Raw genomic sequence first — 18,347 nt, 5'->3', positions numbered from 1 at the left:
TTAGGTTTCTCATTTTTAATGCTTTGTCTGCTTCTGAACAGATCTATTTGAAAAAAGGCAGGTGACAGAAGACAAATAAATGACCTTAAAACTATTCAATCATAAATAGAGCAAACAATGAGACATGGCATTATTAGATAGATGGTAACATAATTATATACAAATCACAATTACTTAAACGTAACCATGACAAAATATGAACATGATGGTGTCAGAATAATCTAGCTATTCAGAGCATTTCCTATGATAAAATGTGCAAATAATGAATGGATACACAGAAAACAAATGAAAACTATTCTTTACAGTACAAAATTAGAAATTAAGGCATAATATTACAATAGTAAACGTTATCAAGAACAAATGATTGGATTATAAATGACATAGAAAATCTTTTTAAGAAAATGAGTCATTGTAGTTATAAAGAAATGTTAAACTTCCTGTATTATTATGAACCTTACTTCAGGTTACATCTTTGCAGTCTCATATGAAACTTTTCAGACAGATTTAACAACAACTGGAGGAAATGTTGAGATAGTACAACTCTTCTGAACACATACACAGGTATCCATGAACTTAAAAAATATTGTTAATTGATTTTCTAAGCATTATTCTATTTCTATGCAAGTTTTTATAATGATAGTTTTAATGACTGATTCAGTTATTTTGATTTAAATAATAAACTGTATGATTAAACAATGACCTGTTTATAGACTTTCAGAAAGAATAATCTAAGCTTCCTATGGATTGAAATCATGTGTTGCACTTGAAGTAACATTATCTCAGTGACATTAACTTTTCTTTGTTCTTCATGTCTTATATTTCTACTAAATTTCACCCAAACCTATAGTATAGTTTAACATATAAAACCCTCGATAAGATACTTTTACAGGTTTTGTACAATAATTATCTCACTTCGTGCAACATTAAATATCATGTCTAACCATTCTATAAAAAATAACCGAACTATTGTGTGGTTTAGAAGGAGTTGAAACATGTGAAATCCTGATATTGGATTGCAGGCATTGGAAAACAAATTTGTACTTTCCTCCATATACATCAACACGTCACCTCAAGGTCCTATAAAATTTCAACCAATTCTATTGAGTATTTAAGAGTTAAAGAGAAATGTGGACAGAAAGATTAACTGATGATTTTTTTGTTTGCAGAGGGTATACTTATAGCCACAATCTGATACATATCACAATTCTTGGCTGAAAGTCTATTCATATAGTGATTTTTTTACAGACATGTCTTGTTGGTGTTATTTCATTTACAGTTCAACAATTTACCCCCCCCCCCCCAAAAAAATGACACATAATCATGTCCATAGGTTTGACTAGCCTCTATCCATAACACTTTAAGCAAATCTAAAGTGTTCATAACAGCAGACAAACCGGTTTGTGATTAAGAAACAAAATTTGTAGCGGTCATTACTTTGAGGAATCATATTGGAATCGTTAAAATAGCCCTGGTATCGATTTCTGGATCCTAACCAAAAAGAATGTGATGCATCGAAGAACTGGTGAATGGTTACCCCCTAATTATAGCATTTGCATTTTTAAGCTTTAGAGAGAAGTTCTATCCAGTAACATGCAATATTGTTGATGCTTTCAAGTCCACAGCACTTAATGTAGATTATCTGACAGGAAGAGTATTGAAAAAAAGTGTCCCTATTTTAAATAATTACCATTTTTTCATACAAGATCCATAATTAAATATAAATTTTCACATTATTTATGACAAGATCTACATATACATACAGCTTTGTCAGTTTTATCTACATACAAGTGGTTGTTGTATATACAAGTTACTGATAATCAATATAAATTTCTATATCACAAAAAACCATACAAATTTGGTTAGAATTACAGATCTGCTTAAAAATTAACTGTAAGCATTAATAAGTATATCTAAAAAAACATGCTCCAACAAGCTTGATACAAAATCAGTAGTTGAATTCTAAACCATGTGGGACAGTTATGAGCACTATTTTACAGCCTCATGTAATATTCAATTTGGATCATGATTAAGAATGAAACCTTATTTGTTATCTTACAATGTATGTAACATCTTCACATTAATACTCAAGAAAATTTGCAGTAATGTAGCTTTTCCCAGATCATTTTTTTTTTATTTAACCATAATTGCTATTAAGAAATAAATGATGAGAACTGTAAACCAGAAGATCATTGGTAACTAATGTCATGCCAATATACCATGGTGGTGGAAAAAAAAATTGTCTACTATATTGTATAACTTGGGAAAAACACAATTACCATTTGAATATAGTAAACTTCCAGAGGTTTGGAAATATTTTATACTTACAGAGAAAAAAGAAAAGAAAAACAACAATATTTTATGGTTCTGTACATGTCATGAAAATTAAATTTAAAATTTTGATAAATCCTTTTCATATAAGAATGTTATTATGATAATTAAGAATGAATACACAACATTTTGACATCCAATTACTAGTCCTGCATCTCTTCAGGGATTTCATGTGGTCCTATTATACCCGGCACAGCTAACTGCTGTTTACGTTTTTCTTCTTGAGCACACTTGATTGCAGTTTCTCTTTCTTCAAGGAACAAATCAGCATTATCTTCTCCAGCATACTCCTATAAAAAGACCAGATGGTTATAAATTCAAACATGTACCATATTATTTAAATAGTTATTACATAAATAGATAAATGTATTATCCCCTACTCTAAAGCCTTACCCATAGATTAGTTTTAGGTGAAGTCAGTGATGTATCATGGTCAAATAAAGAAAATTTAAGCAGATGTTCTTTTTTTTTTTAAAATATAAAACAGCAATATGCCAGTAACTAAGCTACTCAGGAATGTAAAAAAAAAACCCAAATTCTAAAAAGCAATATAAAGTGTTATAAAGTATTTACAGGAAAGATATCCTGTCCCTGAAAATTAATAAAAAATACTGTTACAAAAATAAACATGTGTTTCATCCTTCTATTCACGATTCTTAAATAACGTAGATTTAGAAGCATTCCCTGTTTTTGTGATGCTTTGTCTGATTTTTAAATATGGATAAAGTTATACAGTAAAAAATAAAATGATTTGCAAGATGAATCTGAATACGACTGCAGATTTTGAATCCTAAGCAGTTGGGACAAGTATGGACACTGCATACATGATTATATATTTTAATTGTATGATATCAAGTAAATGTACACATACCCTTATTTGCACCAAGAAATCCCTTAAATGTTCTTTAAAAGCAGGAATATCTTGATCAAAACTGAATAGTCCCTCAATGAAAACTTTGATTTGTGGCCTGCAAAAATAAAGCACACAATAACACATTGTTAACATATATCTTTTCACTTCATTAATGCAAATAGTACTGCCGCTAGTCATTAAAATGAGGTCAGTACTAGTGGTGACTTGAACATTTCTATATTATTTATACTGCCTAATATCTTTCATCTCAGGCTACGGTTAAGATATCAAAGATTTGCAACATCAATCCAAGATATGCTCTTCAATTTTAGCTCATTTCTCTACTTTCAATAAATATTTACAGATAACTGATGATGATTGCAAGTACAACTCAGTTTGACCATCCCTCCCCCAAAAAATAAGGCCCCTTCAATATGCATCACTGCAAATACAGGATATGGAAGGTATGAATGTATTGATTACCATTATTTTCCATTGTTTCACATGCTGTATCACATGTTTGGAATATAATTGTTATATTGTTTAGGTTTTCACCAATGGATATCAATAGTAATTTTACTTGGAATGTACTGATATAGCTCCTTACTTCCAATCGCCTCTTTTATACTTTACTTTCAGATTATTCTAGATTACCAAACTGCAGCTGAAGAACCTGTTTTACTCTATAAAATGGGTATTAAAATATAAAACTAAAGATTCTTATAGTAAGAACTTACTCATTCAAATGAGGGAAAGCATTTTTTAGAAGTTCTAGCAGAAACTGCATAATGTGTTGTACATTCTGTGAATGATCTCCACTACTAGACAAAGAAACTGTGATTTTTCCATTTTCAACCAAACAAAACATGTATGCTAAAATAGTCGCTTGTGTAGTGAGACCTACAAAAACATTAAAAATTACAAACTAATATACAGCACCATTTATAAATCATCACATATATAATGTTTATTAAAAGTCACTCATCTGTTTATAACTGGGTAAAATTCATAGTTAGTAGATGTGTTTTCTTAGTAATCCCCAAATCCTAGAACTGAAAATTTTCAAAATTTCTGTTTTGATAGACTATTATTAAATTTATCAATAAGTTGATCCAATTTTAATGACATCACATTAATCTAAGCCCTGTTCATCAGTATAGTCTCTTCGCCAAATGCATTATAATACAAGTAAATAAAACAATGACACTTTTTGTTCCTAGTTAAGTGTTCTTTTTAAAATTATCATGCTAATTCTTGAATAAAAGTTTCTTGCATGAGGAATAATAATATTGACAATAAAAATACTTTTCAATTAAAGGTGTGTGACTCAAGACAAGTTTTTAGAATGCAACTAAAGGCAACAATAAGACCATTATCCTACAAGAAAACCTCCATGCAATATTTGTATATACTGAATCTTAAATTGTATAAAACAAATAAAATAGAAAAAAAATCCCTTTAACTGTCAGCATACCTGCTGTATGTGAACTATCTGTCACAACTGAGAACACATGCTGTAAAATATCCTTAAAATAGGTTTGATAAAAACTCTGAGCTGCCTCTTCTGTCTGTGCAACATTTTGTAACAATTGATATAAAATGTCTAGTCCAGTATCAGCTACATTTCTCATTGTATGTTTAAATGCCCAGATAATAGAGTCTAACACTAATTTGAACTGTGCTGGTGGGATATTCAAGAAAGCTGAAAAAAAAAAAAAAAAAAAATTTCTTCAAAATGTTTGTAAGATCAATTAATAAGTTATCTATTTATACTAAATATGGACTATGTATGAGTACTGTGGATTTGTTTTACCACTCTGTTTATTGTTAAACAAGCAATGACAACCCAAGTTTTTATTCACAAGAACTGACTTACCAGAACTTTTACTAATAATATGGGAAAGGAAAATACCAGTCTTGATTCCCTGATGTTGTACTATACATATTTCATTCTTAATTAAAATAATTGACTTACCAGAACTTTTACTAATAATTTGGGAAAGGAAAATTTAAGTCTTGATTCCCTGATGTTGTACTATACATATTTCATTCTTAATTAAAATAACTCTTACATCAAGGACTAGGAACACATTTCAAATAACAGAGTTGTACAGTGCTTGTCCCAAATAGAAAAAATATAAAAGAAAACACCAAAATAAATCCCACAAAAATAGGGCATTGAAAAGTAGTTGAAAATAGTCAAAGACCCACAACTCATACAGAATGTGTCCAATTAAAATGGAGCAGTGTCTACATCTACACCCAAAAACAATAAATCCTACCAAATATGGAATGAATCCAACAAAAAATTCCAGAAATGTACCCTCAAAGTGACTTAAGGGTGGGCAGACTATTATTTATGTTTCTCTGTTGCTCCCCATGGACTTGTCAAACTCATGAAAAGGATACCCTCTGCTTCATGTAACTTTAATTCGAATGCTAAAAATGGATAATTTACCCTTGCAGTAACCCAACATTAATTATCTCCACACTTTATTATAACCATAACTGTGGGGCAGTATAAAATTTAATATCTTTATACCTTGGAAGCAATGTGTATTGACGGCTTGTAGTAATAAAAAGAAGTTTGTTCTGTGTTCTGGGAATTCTTCAAAGTCCTTGTTGATCATTTCTAATGTACATTCAAAAACAGCATCGAAGATCTGTGGAATATCATTTGTTATGTTGCCCTGAAAACAAAAGTGGATATAATTGATGAAAAAAACTCATTGACAGCATAAGAAAACCAAAAAATTCACAACAATGCAAATTAATACTACTATATATATACTCGCCTATAAGTCAAGATTTTTGCTGGGAAGGGTTCTTACTTATAGACAAGATCTAGCTTATGAACTAAAATTTTCAGCTTGAAAATCTCAGAAGCTTGATAATTGACATGAGCATGACACCAATAATGAACTTTTACCCCAATGTTTAAATTTTGTGAAGAAAGTCTTCATCTACTTTTTGCAGCTAAAATATGCTGCAGTTAAAGAAGATTTACCGTTCAGTCTTTACTTTGCCACAATACCAACCTTTTATAATTTTATTTGTATCTTCCACTGATCAATTTTGTGAAGAGATTTTTACACTCATATTCCCAAAAAAACCAAAGATGTATTAGAAACATGACCCAATAATGTACCAATGCCATGACAAAAGTATTCAATATTTCAGTTGGTTATGGCAATTCTTTTCGTGAATTGCCTTTTCATGAAGCTAAATTCTCTTAATGAAATATCTTCAATAAAGAGCTGCGCTTTAAGTGCATAATATCCCCTTTGCCCTTTTAACTTGTCCTTATGCTTTTAATGAATTCATATGATCAATTAGAAATACTGTGAGCCCTGTCAAATACCACCCCCCCCCCCACCCCCCAAAAAAGTAAATAAAATTTGCACAAAAAATTTGGCACTATCAAGGCTACCTCAAGTTTAACTAAGTTTGTTGTCTTCACTAAAACATTTCCATCTTGTTCAAAACACACTTTGAGACAAGATTATTTATTAAGGCATATACATTTACACAAATTGGAAGGGAGCTTACTTCAACAGATATAAACAATTCACCAAAGTTTCATAAAAAGTTCATGAAAGTGTTTTTGAGTTATTGTCCGAAAACTTGAAAATCCCCCTTTTTCAAGAATTAAAATTCATTACACAGAAACGAAAAATCTGAAATTTATAAAAATCGGAAGGGAACTTACATCAATAGATATGAACAATTCACCAAAGTTTCATAAAGGTTGAGTTGAGTCCTAAGTGTTGATGACGGACAGACAAACAACGGTATACAATACTATGTTCCGTCTTATACGGGGGTATAAAAATCTGTTGTACAAGTATTATAAACTTTCTATTTTATTATTTGTTCTTCAGTATATTTATGATTTTAATTTGGGTTATTGGTTGTACCAAAACTAGAATGAATGAAAAAATGGCCGTATCAAAACAATACACATGGCTTGTCAAGAAGTTGCTTACTACTATAAAAACAACTCCAGTCTGGCTTGTAATTATTTATTTCAATATTTACATTAGTTATCAAATCAAACAGGTATTCTCATTGTAATTTAGGAATGTTAGCGATGCAGCTGACAGAAATCAGTCCAACTTATAAGCAGGCCGAGGCTAGGTTTCAGAAATTTTTGACTGAAAAGGGGGGTCCGACTTATAGGTGGGTCGACTAATACTCAAGAATATATGATAAGTAAATTTGATTATGAAAGAAGTTACTATGTGATACATTCATATGGAAATTATTATTCAAAATTTAAATTTCTTGATTACAAGTAAGTTCCAGGAGGTCAAAATTCTTTCAAAACATAAATCTGTGCCCAACTGCTACATCTAAACAAGAGGCTCCGAAGAGCCTGAATTGCTCACCTGGCTAAATTTTGCATTTCAAGGGCAATAAATTTAACAAGAAGTTGTCCAACAATATTGACTCAAGAAGACTTAGGTAGGATTCATCAAAAGGATCATTCCACTAATTGAAAATTTTTGATCTATAATAGTTTCCAAGATATTGGCTGAAAAACTACTGTCTGACCCATATGTTCTATTTTTAGTTCCGGCGGCCATGTTTTTCAACAGATCAAAAATCCCTACATTTAAAGTCTTTCTTTTTTTTTTAAATTGATTTTCATCTACAAGATATAATATCATATTATAATATCTATTTTTTCTGTTTCTATCAAGTCTCAAATACATACCTCCAACCTATTTACAATTGAAGCCATTGTACTTAAAACCTCAGGCTCTCTAGCTGCAGGCACATTTCTCTGGTAATCTAATAATACAGCATCTAGTAAGGGTGGAATGAAATTAACAGCAACCTATAAATGACAAAACAAACTGTTTTACAAAATTCATCCACTGTAAAAACACTGCTTCAAGTATTAACTACACTTCAATGGGAACTTTACTTTATCCACTTTCTTTCATCCTACAAAAATCATAGTGGAACACAAGAGATCACAAAAATTGAGATTGGAACGTTTTGACAACTACATAGCTAGTCCCCTACATTGTATAAGGTAACTGTCACATGTCATAAAGTCACTCTTTTAACCTTATCTAATTCACTTCTAAAAATTTCACATATATGAATACAATGCGTCACAAGGCAAAATAATTGTTCTGCAAAAATTACCAGTAAAACATTTCTAAAAAGTAGCATACTATTGGTATGTGCCCTCAGCTCTCATAATCAATGATCATTGACTCAAATTTATGTAAAAACTGCAACAGATATGGAAATGGCTTAGAATAAGGGAGTAACTTGAAACAAGACAATTCAAATAAAGAATTAACAATAGAAGATTGTCATAAAAAATTGAAATAAAATGAATGAAAGCAATCCACTGCAGTTCATACATTGTAAGTCTCTATATTGAGGTTTCATCAAAGGGCATCTTTGATAAATCAACAACCTACTGCATTGCCACCTATTTCTAAATGGAATGTTATTGAACAGAAAATAATGCTTGGCATTTCAAGTCACCATTACAAAGTCTGCATTGTTTAATCACTGTTATAACATTGGTACGTGAGTACATTTCTTGACTATCAGCACAACTTTTCTGCATTAGTGAATAGCAAGTACATCAATTCTTACCATCTGTGGATCATTGGACCGGCTAACCCATCCGGAGATTAATTTCAAAGTTTCTTTTTTAACAGTTCTCATACTCCTGATTAGTGGTTGCTTGGTAACACTTTCTCCATTGCTGGCTATTGCACTACTTATATTTTCACTCATTACTTTATACACATTCAACATGTCTAAGTAAATTCTTCCCAACTGAAATATAACAACAAAAGTCAGTCTTGACACATATTTCATTCCTAACAAAATTACATGCATTTCCTAAATTGTTACAACAATGTTGTCCATGTGTTTTATTTGAATATTTGTGTAAATTCTTGACAGCTATTGGGACTGGACAGAAGAGAAATGAGATCTTACAAACTTAATCATCAGCCCCTCATTACAATGTTATCAAAAATGGTACAGTTTTTCTTCTAACTCATATTGTACTTTGAGAGTAATCTACTTGATACCCAAATCTGTTTGAAACTGGTGTTATCTACCTACACATCATCAATCAATGCATTGGAGATACTATGAAAATATATTGGAGCTAAGTTTGAATGAATGTCATTTTAGCCCTCAGCTCTCATAATCAATGATCACAGACCACCAACCTTGGAAGACCTACAACAGGCTTTTGATGGGAAAAAATACAGGGAAAGCATGAAATGGAATATGAAACAGAGACTTAATGAGGAAAAAAATGGAAAAATTTAGATACCTGTAGTAAATCTGACCAAGATGATTTTTTGTCTCAAGATTTCAGTTTACATCACTGGGCTAAACACACAACAAATACAGTCATACTTGTCTTAGGGACCACCTGTATTAAGTGACCACTTGTTTTAGTGACCACCTGTATTAAGTGACCACTTGTCTTAGTGACCACCTGTATTAAGCAATAACCTTAAGACACTTAAGAGACTATTCAATATATCTGTAGCAAATTAAAAAGAACTGGCACCTTTCCAATACAACATATTGATTTAAAAAGTTCTCCAGGTATAATTCTGCTTGACATTATACCAGTGTCCTTCTTTATTATCACTGGACATGTGTCATCTAAGGGTACTTGAACCAGTTCATCTCTAATTGCTACAATAAACTGAACTTCACATTACAGACATGATGTTATAAGCCATCAGAAAAGCAGGAGTAAACATATGGTAAAAAAGGAATGGTAAAATATGGATTTGAACAAGCTAAATTCTGTTTTTAACTAGAAAAAAAATCACACCTAAAATTACTGTGAAAGTACTATTGTTCATGGGGTACCAATTTTTGGGGTTTTTGTGGGTGAGCCAGACCACAAAATTAGATTCCCAACAAAAAAAGTTTTCAATTGATGTATATACTGAAAACCTCAAAACCACAAATTCAAGAATCCAATAACTTGTGTATCTTCCCTAATCCACATTCAGTGATATCCACAAATTTAAGTACTTTCACAGTAAATGACACCAATACCTGTGCTACATATGGATGTCCTAATGCTTTACACGCCCTAACATTGGTCTTTAAAATATTGCCCAGCTGTTTAACTGCATCAGGATCTTTTAACACTTCCACATTGTGTGTAGCCTGGTTAATAATACCATCCCATACTTGATTGGGTAACAACATGTATCTTTCTACCAGGTGTTCCTGGGCAACCTGATCTGTTTGAGCACTTATCATCATGCCAACAGCTTCATAAAATGTATGTACCTGATAAGAACAGTTTAGAAAAATCTAAATTTTAAAACACAAATGTGGAAAAAATCTGTAGACTGCATGTAATAATTCTGCTTTAATAATGAGAAATAACCAAATATCTATTTACTACTGCCAGCTGAGTATATCCCTGTTCTCTTCCAATTACTCTTTCCATAAATATTTAACAGGGAGTAAATGTGCAATGGATCTGAATGATTCAGTATAGAATGGAACCCACAACTAATGGTCAATATCAAACATTAAAAAGCTATGGATTTTCACCCATTGAGAAAAGTATGATAAAAATTTTGCCAAAAACTATTAATACATGTATATGAAAATAGGTGGAATCATTAATAATAAGATGTGTAACAGACCAGAAATGGGTAAAGACTGAACTCCTTACTGCAGTTCCATACCGAACATCAAGTTGCTGTAATTTGTACTTGCTGAGAAAATGCTATGAAAATATTTGTTTGGGACATACAGAGGTGAAACAGTAAAAATCCTGCGGAGTGTTCTTTGAGTTAAAAAAAAAAATCAGTTTTCTACAAGAAAAATAAGCTTAAACCAATCTGAAATACCACAGTATATAAAATCTAAATACCTGATTAGATTCAGTGTAACATAGAATCCAAAAACTGTCAGTGTCAAAATCAAAACCAATTTAAAATAGGTCAAGAAAGAACCAATTTTGACAAATTTAATCTCAATCTTAATTTTGTGATATGAAGCTGTGTGGTACATCTTAATACAGATCAATACACTTCTACTCAATATTCAGTTTAATAAACAGATAATGCTTGTTTTAGGTCCATAATTCAAAATGATTTGGGTCATAACCCCCAAAAAATCTATTTGAGCCTATCTTATTGTGGTAATGAACCCTGTAATATAATTAAATGGAGACGATAACACTAATATACAAGTTAATATATCATGCATAAATCACATGTCTACTGACACTGTCACCATCACTGATGATTACAGAGCCTTTACAACTGTGCATTGTAAGATACGGATTACACACCTGTTGTGGTTGAAGGTCACAGATAATAGTATTAATGCCATTAAGAATTTCTTCAATGAATGGCATGACTTCTCCTACTTGCACCTGAACAAAATGTCTCCTACATTTCTGTGCTATTTTTATAAATGTATCACAAGCCATGTCTTGAACACCATCATGAGTCTCTGCAAAACATACAGTCAATGGAAACATTACTTTGAAAGCATTATAGCATTCACAATTGAAATTGATGTTATAAATTAAATAAAACTTTTTTCTTCTTAGTTCTAATGAGATTCCATAAAATGGTACTCGCATTATAATACTTAAAATACATTTAAAAGCCATGGTTTTTAGAACAAAATTATATTTTTATTTATTCTTACCATGCATAAATTCAAACAGCTTATTTACTACAGTTTTCAGGAACTTCCAGTGTGCTCGTAGAAACCGTGGATATTGTCCAACAACATACATGATATTGCTGGCTATTATGGCCTTGTTATCTTTACCTCTTTTCTGTTCACATAACCCTAAAAGATCCTAAAATATACAACAATAACTAGTTAAGGGCTTGAATACAATAGAAGTAATCTACAAGAAAAATATCATAACATATGTTAGTTTTTTATTATTTTCAACAAAAACTGATTAACTCAATACATACTATACTGAAAACAAGAGACTCTAGGAAGCCTGGATCACTCAACTGTGTACTGGATTGAACACAAGTTATTTTTTAAAGAATAGGACAAAACAGACCGCAGCACTATTTTTTCATTAACATAGATCTAACCCTATGGAAATGAATGATGGAATCTATTCACTAAGTTAAGTTATTGTCCAGACATCATGAAAATGCTCGTTTTATGCCCCCTTAAGGCCCCTAATTCCCAATCAGTTCAAGTCAAGCGCCGAAGTCAATCTCAGCCTTCCTTTTGTGGTTAGGCACCTTGAGGGGCAATTGCAGAGAACCATTTCCTTTAACTCAAGTGATAAAAAATGCTCATTTCTGGCGCCTTTTCAGCCCTCATCATTACTTAATTGTTTAAGTTCTTATCCTCAATATCTACAATAGTTTGACATTTGTGGTAAAGAATATTGTGAAACATCCATTTGCTTTTCCCAGAGATATATAATAGTAGTTTGCAGTCACTAAATATTATCTGATAATACTTAAGTTGAAGTGGAAGGAAGAGAGAGAAACTGTTAAGGACAGAAGACATCAGATGCAAAGGGATGACATAAGCTCAAGTGGACCTTTGGTCCATGTGAGTTAAATGTATTAAGCTTTAATCAACCTTATGCAAATATGTAAAATAAACAAGCTTTTCAAACTTTCACTTCATTGTTACAACACTAGTGACAATCAAAAATTGAAAATCAAAAACTCAGTAGTTCAGTTGAATATTTTAATCTTGTGTCAGTAGTGTTGCAACTTTATGACATTAAGACATATAAGAACATACTTTGATGGCAACATCTCTCTTAAAATAGATCTTTAAAAGCTCTTTGTTCTGTCTTGTTGTTGTCACAAGGAAATATATTACATTTGTATGTAAAGAAGTGTTTTTGTTTGAATTCTACCCACTACCCACACAACAAATATAACAGAGTAATAGAAATGTTGCTATCAAAATCAACAATACCTAAGTGATGTATGTAAGTGTTTGGATTAACTTGAATTACGTTTTACTGAGCAGAAAGAAACCATTCCATCGCCAGCCAGTTATGACTGTCACCCTGTAACAAATTGCAAAGCCTGTCACACCAGTCTACATTACGGGACTTCATCAAATATTACTAATGCCTGAAGAATTTGGGGATGAAAATAAATAAAACAAACTTTCAAACAGATTAAAACTTAAAACTTGAAACAAAATGTGTTATCTATCAGGTTGTCAGTGACAGTCTTCACCTGATCAAAATTGAAAAGTTCAAAAGTATTTGAAAGAAGTATAATAAAATATATCATAATGTATCTATTGCTTAAGATATAAATTCCATACACCATTCTACGTCTACAGGTAAAAAAAAAAAAAAAAGAAAAAAAGATTAATAAACAGAACTAGTGGAACAATTTCAACAATCTATGGTATTCTTGTGTGTATTAATGCGCACATTTTTACATAGAAATCACTTCCAGAACATGGGAGTGTGGATTATACATCAAAATGCAAGAATTGGCCGTGAAATTAAAGATTTCAGTACGTGATAAGACACTGCGTAATGTAAACAAACAAACCAGAAGTGAAATGTTACTGACAGAAATTTTTATCCAATCATCAAATACATCTTTAAGTAATAAATTTTTAGTGATATTTTCTTCAAATCATGTTCAAATGACTTTAATTCCTTTTTTGTCAAACCCTCCTTATCATATGCTTTGACAGCTGAAAATGATTATTCTGATTCTTATTTTGATTGTTTCTTATAATTTTCTTTCTTAAAAGTATGTTTTTAAATTAAAAATTGTGAAATTGGAGTTACAAACAAAACCAGAAATGTCCGATTTTACAGACTTTCGATTTTGTTTTATAACCCTTTTCATTTATCCTGAGTCAATTTTATCATGCTTCGAAATTAAAATTATCCAATTTATGTAGCTACTGATGTTTACAATGTTTTAGTCTGTATTGAAGTTTCTTTCCTTCACATTTTCATAGGTAATACCACATCAAGGTAAATAAATTGACCGATCAAGTGCAAAATATCAATATTTGTGTCTTACAAGTCTAAGAAACTTTTTTTCACACGATTAGACCTTCAAAACTGCACTGTGCACATACATAAATGTGCACTATACACACCAAAATACGGTAATTAATTCTTTAAATACAAGCAAAGTGACAAAATCAATAAAAGTCTGAACAGGCACCAAAAATTTTTTTTTTTTTTTTAAATCAGAGTTGAAAAGCACTTATTGGGGAACTTCTTCAATCCAATCATTGTAATGTTAATGGGAAAAGAAAAAGATATAAAAAGTAATAAGACAAGTTATATTCTCAGAGATGTCAAAATAATAATTAATTTTACAGTCCTTAAAAAGCTTATTTGTTTTTCATTTTGAAGAAATTTGACTTGTACAGTATTTAAAATATAAAGAGGTATAAGTTAATATTTTTGCTTAAAACATACTTTGACATCACTGCACACAATACTGATACATGTCCTTAAATAAACATTTCTTTACCTTTATAACTGTTACCAAAAATCGCTTTTCATCATCCTCATGCATAGCACCACTTATAGAACCAATAGCCCAACACAGCTGCAAAAAAAAAAAAAAAAAAAAAAAAAAAAAATTAGTGATGATTATTGTACAGTCGAACCTCGTTAAATCGAAGTTGTAGGGACCATGCAAAAATGTTCGAGTTATCTAAGGTTCGAGTATAAACTGGAAATACTAATATTTTGCTCAATGATTGTTTGAACTGCATTTACATTATCTGTTGTGCTTGTACATGTATGTGTATTTCACTTTACACGGTACATCCTAATGTCTTGCGTTTCATATTGGAAGATATTTTTTGTATGTTGTATATCGTGTTTGAAACACTGAACAGCACAGAATGTTTTAGTGAAATTTCTTTAAATTTTTTTCTACATCGAAAACGTCATAGATCATAACATGCTGCTTTGTTTGACTCACAATCAGGAATATCGTCAAACCATGTCATGCATGTGCTCTACATTATTACGATAAAATTTCTAATTCACTAGCGAAATGAATGTAGTCGCTGAAATACACTTACTATCACCTGTTGTTTCCTTAAATAGTCCGATACCATTACAATTCATCTTTATTATTTTTTTTAATTATATCACAACATCAAAATATCCGATATCACTTGTTTGTGTGAATTTTGACGTGTAATTAATAAAATTCGTTTCTTTTCACTACACATGCAATTTTAAATTAATCAAATACACAAATCAAGCCATAAAAAGTGTCAACAAATTAATTTTAAAAGCCACGCTAATCATTGTTAAAAACACACTTCAATCATGGTTTGTAATAAAACAATCAGTTTTCTGACTAATTAAGTTTACTTCAAGACATCAGGGTTAATTAACCTCGAAGTCATGGGACTGATCGATTACCTCGAGTAATCCCAGGTTTCGATTCATCCGAGGTAAAATTGTATTGGAGTAAGGGGAGTTTTGCTGGGACTTTGTAACTAGTTCGAGTTATCTGAGATTTTGACTAATCAGAGTTCAACACATTGAGGTTCGACTATGTAAGATTTTAAACCACTCAAAACTTGAGGTGAATTAAGTACCAATTAAATAACTTGTGAAAAACATGGTCAATTATACATGTATCTATCTAATGACACTTACTGTATTCAGATTTTGCCATGACCATTCAGTGCCATTAACTTGGTTGTGCAGTTTCTCTGTCATTATAGATTCTGTGTCTGCATAGTCAAGATGGGTTAAATATACTGTAAAATAAATTAAAATTTGGCTGAATAAACATAAATTATATGATATCAGAAAACACAAGTAAATTTTATAACAATTATATCTCTTTCTACAAAGCCAACATTTGCAAGTCTGCAGGGGGCTAAAGGTGAAAAATAAAGTCACTTCATTTTTTTCCCAGGCATGTGGAACAAGAAGTTAAACTGCTGTCTGTACATAACAAACAACTTTCCTACACCAAATTGGCACTTACTCTGGGTGATGGGGAAAGTAAAATCCTAGTACATTCTAATGACTAACATTCCTATAAAATTTCATCTAAGTCCATTATGTGGTTTATATGAAGGAGTTTGACTATAAGATACTCATTTTATTTGTTATTTTTCCTACAGAAACTGTCACTCATGCCTAAAACTTGCATTGTTGATATCATCATCTATGTGTGGTGGTGATCGATTTTACCAGCACAATCTTATTGAAACTCTTTCAAAGCATATGTGTCTTAACTGTTACACCAGTGTGGGAAACCATTTTTTCCCCAACCTGCCATTCTGGCTAGCGGAATATTGAACTTGCTAGCCAAATAGAAATTCAACTAGCAAAATTTTTTGGTTTTTTTTTCTGTACTATCATCAGTTTTATCTTGGATTTGACTATCTTCTGCCTTTCTTTTTCTTTCTTCAACTATCTTTTCATATGTTTTTAAATTTATCAAAAACAAAAACGTTCCCATTTTCAAATATTCCCTCCCATTGAAGCTTTTCATATACTTTATAGTAACAAAGTTAGTACTCCATTTTTGAACTCATATTTTAAAAATAAAATTATATTTCAGAAGATTCATCATTATGAAACAAGAAAATGTTGATCATTTGCTTCTTGTTCATTTTCATTATGACAATAAACAACTAATTTGCAAGGTAACAAATCTTAAGTTACTAAGTTAATTCGTTTGAATACTAATACGAGATTGGAACCGTCGTGTAGGTTTTGGCACATCCCGTTTACCAGAAATTAAAATGGCAGATCGTAGACAATGCTTTACAAGTCAATAAAATTGTGCATATCATGCCAAAATTTACTTGACATATTCAAGCTTAACTTCTTAAAATGTAGGGATCATATTTTTGAGGTTAAGGAATGTTTTTACTAAATAACCTGTTGGCTGGTTAACTTTCCTTGGAACTCGCCAATCAAATCACTGTCGCCAAATTGACGAAAGTACACTAATGAGAACTCGCCAAAATACACATATACTCATATTTGGTGAGCTGGCGAGCGGCAGTTTCCCACACTGTTACACCCGTACCAGTTTTCAACCATTTGGAACCAATTTTAAAGAATAGCAGCAAAAAACACTGATTTACAAACCAGAAGTCACTAAATGATGATTATTATAAATCAGGTGCTGAGAACAACGATGATTTTAAGAAGTCAACAAACAAAGTAGAAATGGGCAAAAAAAGGAAGTAAAAATATAGTTTAATAGAAAAAAAAAGAATCATAAAATCCGAATTTGCAATAGGGGAATTCCACTAAAGAGTGGAAAAAAAATCATCCCTGTGACAAGACAAAATATTTCCAAAAATTTAAGTATGGAATTATCTTCGTATACATATTTTGATAATTAAAAAAAAAAAAAAAAAAAAAAAAAAAAAAAGTGGGTGTAAAAATCACGTAGGCAGGGTTGAGAATCTAGGAATATTTTTTTGGTCATGGCCTTACCTACTTACCCTACTTTTTCCTTGGTCCAAGGAAACAAGACTATTACTTTATTTTTGGCTTTACAGGCATTGGGCAATAACACACCTCAAGTTCCCATTGGCTTTCCTAAGGTCTTATCGGTGTTCTTTGTGACTTTACACAGTGGCAGTAATAAAAACACATAAATGTTTTCACAATTTACAGTTATTTGTTAAAACCAAACAAAGGCTATAGAACAGCAGAAATACAAATATACCAGTTTTGCTCTAAAGAGTTGAAAATGCATAATTTATATGACACTTACCCAATGTTTCTCTCATATTTTTATAAAGATTGATGGAGTCTGTGTCTTTAAGAAACTCTCTTACTACTTCACCCTGATCTGTTTCTACAACTAACACCTCCTCTGGTTTTGCCATACGTGATATCATAACTCTTCGAACCTAAAGACATAATAAAACAGCATGTATACTCAAGTATTTCTTGTACTTCAACGTAATGCATCAGAATTTTAAAATATAAATAGGATCTGAAACAAACTAAAGAAAACATGATGTTGTACACATTGTTGGCGAAAGTATAACCTCAATCAGACAGGAAGATGATAACAGGCAACAACCAAAATCATTCACAATGTATGACCTTTCTACAAGAAGTCACATGCCAAATTTGGAACCAATTCATCCAATGGGAACAGAGATTTTTGTGATGAAAGTTTTCTCTATCATTCCA

General features: G+C 31.3%; 1 protein-coding gene across 2 annotated transcripts in view; it reads right to left on the bottom strand.

The window, feature by feature from the left end:
* LOC148624272 (exportin-1-like) overlaps nucleotides 1–18,347 on the bottom strand; it is a 40,074-nt gene continuing 21,727 nt past the window's right edge. For both annotated transcript variants that reach the window (XM_088566908.1, XM_088566909.1), the window contains 13 exons: nucleotides 17,920–18,058; nucleotides 15,828–15,931; nucleotides 14,677–14,754; nucleotides 11,870–12,026; nucleotides 11,505–11,668; nucleotides 10,247–10,486; nucleotides 8,804–8,989; nucleotides 7,899–8,021; nucleotides 5,724–5,871; nucleotides 4,656–4,883; nucleotides 3,919–4,081; nucleotides 3,200–3,296; nucleotides 1–2,618 (listed from right to left, as the gene is read on the bottom strand). In XM_088566908.1, coding sequence (XP_088423034.1) covers nucleotides 2,472–2,618; nucleotides 3,200–3,296; nucleotides 3,919–4,081; nucleotides 4,656–4,883; nucleotides 5,724–5,871; nucleotides 7,899–8,021; nucleotides 8,804–8,989; nucleotides 10,247–10,486; nucleotides 11,505–11,668; nucleotides 11,870–12,026; nucleotides 14,677–14,754; nucleotides 15,828–15,931; nucleotides 17,920–18,058 — 1,974 coding nt within the window. In that variant the 3' untranslated portion in view covers nucleotides 1–2,471. The remainder of the gene's footprint in view (nucleotides 2,619–3,199; nucleotides 3,297–3,918; nucleotides 4,082–4,655; nucleotides 4,884–5,723; nucleotides 5,872–7,898; nucleotides 8,022–8,803; nucleotides 8,990–10,246; nucleotides 10,487–11,504; nucleotides 11,669–11,869; nucleotides 12,027–14,676; nucleotides 14,755–15,827; nucleotides 15,932–17,919; nucleotides 18,059–18,347) is intronic.

This window comes from Perna viridis, chromosome 2 (assembly GCF_037379345.1).
Source record: "Perna viridis isolate PV_CMFRI_1.1 ecotype Kerala chromosome 2, ASM3737934v1, whole genome shotgun sequence".
Taxonomy (NCBI): domain Eukaryota; kingdom Metazoa; phylum Mollusca; class Bivalvia; order Mytilida; family Mytilidae; genus Perna; species Perna viridis.
Note: the sequence above shows the minus strand (reverse complement) of the source record. Positions and strands in the feature narration are given on the sequence as shown.